This window comes from Elephantulus edwardii, unplaced genomic scaffold, assembly GCF_000299155.1.
Source record: "Elephantulus edwardii isolate Elephantulus edwardi_28Jun2011 unplaced genomic scaffold, EleEdw1.0 scaffold00533, whole genome shotgun sequence".
NCBI classification, from domain to species: Eukaryota; Metazoa; Chordata; class Mammalia; order Macroscelidea; family Macroscelididae; genus Elephantulus; species Elephantulus edwardii.
Window position 1 is genome coordinate 141587 of NW_006400283.1, and position 6489 is coordinate 148075.

At 34.4% G+C, this 6489-nt stretch overlaps 1 protein-coding gene across 1 annotated transcript in view; it reads right to left on the bottom strand.

Annotated features, from left to right (window-relative positions):
- Positions 1-5143: 5143 nt before the first annotated feature.
- The window catches only part of CLEC2A (C-type lectin domain family 2, member A), a 42549-nt gene continuing 41203 nt past the window's right edge, over positions 5144-6489 (bottom strand). Inside the window, exon 4 of the mRNA XM_006903198.1 lies at positions 5144-5255. Coding sequence (XP_006903260.1) covers positions 5144-5255 — 112 coding nt within the window. The remainder of the gene's footprint in view (positions 5256-6489) is intronic.

A 6489-nucleotide genomic window follows, 5' to 3' on the forward strand; every position in this document is an offset into this window, starting at 1 on the left:
CTTCATGGTCTTTACTTGCAAATAAACAATCCTTAATTTTAATAAAAACAAATTTTTAGGAACAAAGTATTAAAATATTATAAGCAAGAGCTCAGTATTTTAATATGTATCTTATTTTTTATTATTATTCTAAAATTTATTTATATTTAATTTCATTTATATTTTAGAATATTTAGATGGGAAATGGTCTCACTCCCTTAATGTTATACCAAAACAATGTTGTTGTTGTTGTTGTTAAGTGCCATTGAGTCATAGGCAACTCATAGCGACCCTATGAACAAAAGTCCTCAACACTTGTGTGACTTTCATCCTTTCTCCAGGTTCATAGTGTTTCCGGAGGCAAGCTATTATAGAAGTGAATACCACTCCTTCAAAGCTTGTTTTAATTGGAGGGCACCACCAGACACTGTCCATCATGGATAACCAATATCACATTTGACACATCAGTGTCACAGTGTTAGCTTCACAGCAACCACAAGTTACCTGTATATCAAGTGGACACACTAAGGCTATATGACCTAGAAGAATGTATGACAAAAACAATTTTTCTGTCTACTATTTCTGGCCAATTGATCTCTCTGTTTGTTTACTCTCATTTCCCCAAAATATTCCTATTTCCAAAAATGTAACAGAATGTGTCTGCTATATAAGTTGGTTTTTAAGTCTTTCAAAAATTTCCTATAGTTTATTCAAAGGCAGCAGTAACAACCCTGATTATAAAAAGAAAATGAGTAAAAAAACCTAGCATGAATTCATGTAATTGGTGAGTAATTAGCAAATTTAGATTATGAGGAGTGTGGCATCAGGATTGGAGGAAGTCTTATCAACTACCTATATTATGCAGATGATACAATGTTGTTTGCTGAAGCTGAGGAGGACCTAAAGCATTTGCTGTGGAAGATCAAAGACTGAAGTCTTCAATGTGGATTGAAGCTAAACATCAAGAAGCAAAGATTCTCACCAGTGGGCCAATGAATAACACTATGACAGATGGAGAAGAGTTGAGGTTATTAACAATTTCTGCTTGCTTGACTCCACAATCAACACTCTTGACACCAGCAGTCAGGAAATCAAAAGACAAATTTCACTGGGGAAGTCTGTTCTCAGAGACCTCTTCAGAGTGTTGAGGTGCAATGTTATTAGTCTAGAGAGTCTAAAGTGCACCTGATTTAGGCCATGGCCTTCACAATACATGGTATGCATCAGAGAGCTGGACAATTAATAAGGATGTCAGAAGAATTTATGCCTTTGAGCTGTGGTGCTGGAGAAGAGTGTTTAAGATATCATGCACAGCCAGACAAATAAGTCTGTCTTGGAGAAGGTGAAACCAAGTTTCTCTTTCGAGTCAAGGATTTTGATGCTCCATCTCACATATTCTCAGCACATGGGCAGGAGGGACCAGTCCTTGGAGAAGGATGTACTTGAAAGGGTGGAGGGACAGCATAGGAGAGGAAAACTCCAGATGAGATTGATTGATGCAGTAACTGGGGTGATGGGATTAGGTGTGTTGGAATCAATGAGATTGACTCAGGATAGCTTGGGGTTCAGCACTGTTGTACGTAGGGCTGCTATGAGTTGCAGACAACTTGACTGCACATAACAATAACATCAGCAAAGTTAACAATCTATGTTACGCAGATGACACAACTGTAACTAGTAACAAATCTAAAAATAAATCCCATGCTATGAATCAGGTGAAACGTAAACTAAATCTACATTTAAATATGTTGTTGTTTAATGCCGACATTTAAATATCTGCATCAAGTTATATTATGTGCTGTGCAAAGTAATTATTTTTTATACTTTCTTGGGTGAAAACATTATGTGTCAAGGTGTGTATAATTTTTTACTTGTTAAATTTGCCTAAATTGCTGAAATTAATTTTTATTTACATATTAATCAGATAAAATACCTTTGAGTGGGACTTACATAAATTTCTATGAAATATTTGAGTCTCCTCTTGTTTACATGGAAATTAGAGTTTTGTTATTAAACTAAGGAAATAAACCCCCAATTAAACACTTGAGAAAATGGAGGGTTTTTGTATGTTTCTGTGAATTTACACTGTGACTTAGATCTTTTCATTTTCTTCAGCTCTTCTACCTCACTTGGTATCTATATGTATGTTCATGTACACACACATTTCTTCTGTACTCATAGAATTCAATTATCCTAGTCAACCTAATACTGGCAGTACAGGTAAAAGTTTTGAAGATCTAATGATGGACAATTAATAAGGATGACAGAAGGAGAATTGATGCCTTTGATTTGTGGTGTTGGAGAAGAAGACAAAATATCCCATGGACTGCCAAAAGAATGAACAGAAATGTCTTAGAAAAGATGCAGCCAGAGTGGCAAAGCTTCCTCTCTTATACTTTGGACATGATACTAAGAGAGGCTATTCCTTGGAAAAAGCCATCATGCTTGCAAGGGTGTAGAGTCAGTGAAAGAGAGGAAGGCCCCAACCTAGATGATTAACACAATCACTTCAGCAATAGATTCCAGAATATCTGAGATGGTGATGACGGCACAGGATTCCAATCTTTTGCTCATAGGGTTGTCATCAGTTGTACTTGACTTTGCTGCACCTAACAACAATGATGGACAAACTCCTCCTGTGAAATTTACAGCCTTACAACTGACTCCCAGGATCAGCTATGAGTCAGTTCTGACTTGCCAGCAATGAGTTGCTAAAAGGAATTTTATGAAGAACTTGGGAATCATAAGCATATTCTATTGTCTGTTCTTAATTGACAAATTACCCTTTTTGTTTGTTTTCAGTAAATTATTGTGGTTCTAGTTAACTTGTTGGACTGGTAACTTAAAGACTGGAGGTTTAATTTTATCAAGTGTACTTCAGATAAAAAGTCTATTCATATAATTTCAAAGCACTGTTCAATGAAAACCTAACACTGTTCTATCCTGACATTGCATGAGGTTGTCATGAGTCAGTATTATAACTGGATGACAACTACTGTTTCTTTAAAAATTATTGTTGTTAATTAATGATGTTTATTATGGCAGTTTATATTTTACAATGTAAGTTTTGTAACTTTAAGGTACAGTTAAAATGCCAAGGAGTAATGCGTGGTCCTTTGTTAGTGATTGCTACTTGTAAGGTACTGACTTTTACTGGTGGACTTCCCCTTGTTTAGAAAATTGTTGAAATAACATGAACTCAAAGTTTTTACTAATTTTCATTGTGTCACAATGAACTAATAACTGATCTTCCAGTGGATTTCAAGGCTGTCCATCACATAAGAGGAGATTGCCTAGCTTTCTTCCTTGGAGCTGCTGGTACATTTGGACCACCAGAGAGGAATAGAAGTTGGATTAGAAGTACTATTTCCTATGAACTATGCTACCATAGCTTCCTATTTACATGCTAGTGCTCCAGAATATTATTCTAAGTCAAAGTTTTTGTTAGAGTTAATATTTTATATTCACTTGTATTATTGTTGTTGTTGTAGTTGCTATAGAGTCAAATATGACCTATAGCAACCCTATGAATAGATAGTGTCCTATTCATTGCCATCCGCACACTTCCTGATACACTTAGAACCATCATGGTCATCACTGTGTCATCTCACCTAGATGAGGGTCTTCTTCTCCTTCACTATCCCTCCACCTTTCCAAGCAAGATGTCCCTCTCCAAGGAGTAGCCTCTGTTAACAACATGCCTTAAGTATGTGAGATGACGCTTTATTGTCTTTGCCTCCAGGGAACACTCTGGCTGCACTTTCTCCAGACATATTTGCTTGTTCTTTTGGCCTTACCCAGGATATTCAGTACTCTTCTTCAACACTCCAGCTCAAAAGACATGAATTTTTCTGTCATCCTTATTCATTGTTCAGCTCTCAGATGCATAGCAAGTGATCAGAAAGATCACACACACACACACACACACACACACACACACACACACACACCCCTTAGTCCTGAAACTGATATCATTTCTCATCAATGATCAGAGAGGTCCCTGACTGTAGACTTTTTCCCAGGCAGTATGTGTCCCAAATTTCTGACTGCTTCTATCAAGGGTGTTGATTGTGGATCTAAGTAAAATGAAGTTGTTGACAGTTTAAGTCTTTTCTCCACCTATCATTATGTTATTTATCAATCCAGCAGTGAGAATTTTTGTTTTCTTGATGTTGAGGTGTAATCCATATTTAAGGCTGTATTCTTTGGCCTTCTGCAATAAGTGTTTTAATATCTCCTCACTTTTAGCAAGCAAGGTTGTAGCATCTCCATAACACAGTTTACTGATGAGAATAACATGTATTCTTTACCTATATAGAGCATGTATATTTTTTCTCAACGTCTAAATTGTAACTCTTGGTTGAACTATCAATATAGAGAAAGATAGATAGATAGATAGATAGATAGATAGATAGATAGATAGATAGATAGATAGATGATAGATAGATAGATATCCAGATCAATTCTACTGTCCCTCTGGTAGCTTCATGTAAAAAGATGGAAAGTTGTCTAGTCTTGAGTTAACCTCATAGTTGTAGATGATTTGAGTCAATCCTTACAGCAATTGTGTCACTCCTTCTCTTCAAATGTCCTTCTTGTCCTGTGACACTCCACTTTGCCAATAATGAGGTTTTGCTCTAATGATTGATGACCTGTTGAGAGCAAGTAAATCAGAAAAATTCTACAGTGAGCCAAAAGCTTTCATTGATAAATTTTTTAAAGACTTTTGCTAGATCTTTCTTTTTAGTCTCTCTTAGTCTAGAAGCTCTCTTCAAATCTGTCAAACAAGGTTAAGGCTGTTGGAATTTTACATGCCAGGCTATCAAAACAGATGATCCTTTTATATTCACTTATAATAACTTATTATAGTTACAATTTATCTAATATTTTACTATTACACTCATTACTCTGTTGGTTTTGGTTGGTTAGGTTTTTTTAATCTAGTAGGGTCAAAAGTTTCTTCACTGGCATCCACATTGATAGATTTATGTCCTAAATTGATAAGATTATGTCTATACTCTTCCATTCAATCAACAACCTCCTGCTCTTTATTTATTTACAAGACCCTGTATTGCACACCGTATCAAGTGAGAATCAACTTTTGCCTACATAATTCTTCTCTTTATTTCTGAAATACAAGAATATTTTTCCCATTTTACCTGCTCTATACATATCTAGGTTTGCTGCAAATCCACTTCATATCAACAATCCCCCGTGAACTATAGACACCAGCAGCACTCAGAAAAGCAAAAGATCCATTTCCTTTAATATCAAACCTGAAAAGAAAAATCCAAAATAAGTCTCAAATCTACCTACAATCTTAACTTAAAATTAAAATTAGAGTGATTTGAACACACTGGTTAAAATTTTGAACACCAAATATCTTCATCCATCATTGCTTATATCCTAACAAAATCCATAATAAAAATATCTGCTTTAATTAAAAAGTTAATCGGAATGTAGGTGTTTGTTGGAAATAGAACTTGTCATTTTACTTACTCGATAGCTCTGGTGGCCTAGTGAGTAAGGATTTGTGCTGTTAACCCAAAGGCAAATGGTTCAAAACCACCAATTCCTCCTTGGGAAAAAATTGGGAATTTTTCCTTTCCAGGGTTTTTACAGCCTCTGAAAATCTATTGGAGGGCCATTTATTAGTTGATTCCAACTTGACAGCAAAGAGTGAGTGAGTGAATCTTATTTACTGCAATGTGTAGATAGATTCTAGATAGGTAGATGAAGAAGACAAAAATATAAGTCTATCTATATTTACCCACCTATATATATTTGTATCTATCACAACTCAATAGTCACTTAGATTATTTATCAAGAGAATTTGCTAAAGCCAAGAATATCTAGTCATTATACTTATTAAAGGAATACATAATAAATTTGAAACATAATTGAGATGATAATGGCTTTAATGATTCTTAAATTATTATTATTATTATTATTAATTGTCTCTATTGGTAATCAAGTGGGTTTTTTGATCATTAATATAATTGACTTTATCTTATTTATTTAAATATAACTCTGTTTCTCATGTTTAGATTTTTTTGTTTTGTTTTTAAAAAAATTCTCAAGTACTAAAATAATGATTCAGAAATACTTGCATGCAAAAGAAAATTTTACTCCTCTGTTTCTGAAAAATAGCATACACTTAGTGAGACAAGACATTCATTTAAGAAAAAGCTCATTAAGTATTTACGATGTTTATAATAGGAGTTTGAAAATATAGAGATGACTTTGAATTTCTAACTATTCATAGAAGAGATTTTGTATAATAGTAACTAATTGGAAAGAACTGTAAGTAATTATTGAGTTTTGGGTGACCAAATGCAAATGAGTCGAATTTGAATTCACAAAATAGAGGGTATTAACCTGAATTTAAACTGAAAAGTATGAAAAAATTCTCTATTTCTTCAACATAGTAAAAAGTATCTATGAAAACCCAAGAGCCAACATTGTTCTTAATGGAGAGAGGTTAAAGGCATTCCCTTTAAGAACAGGAAC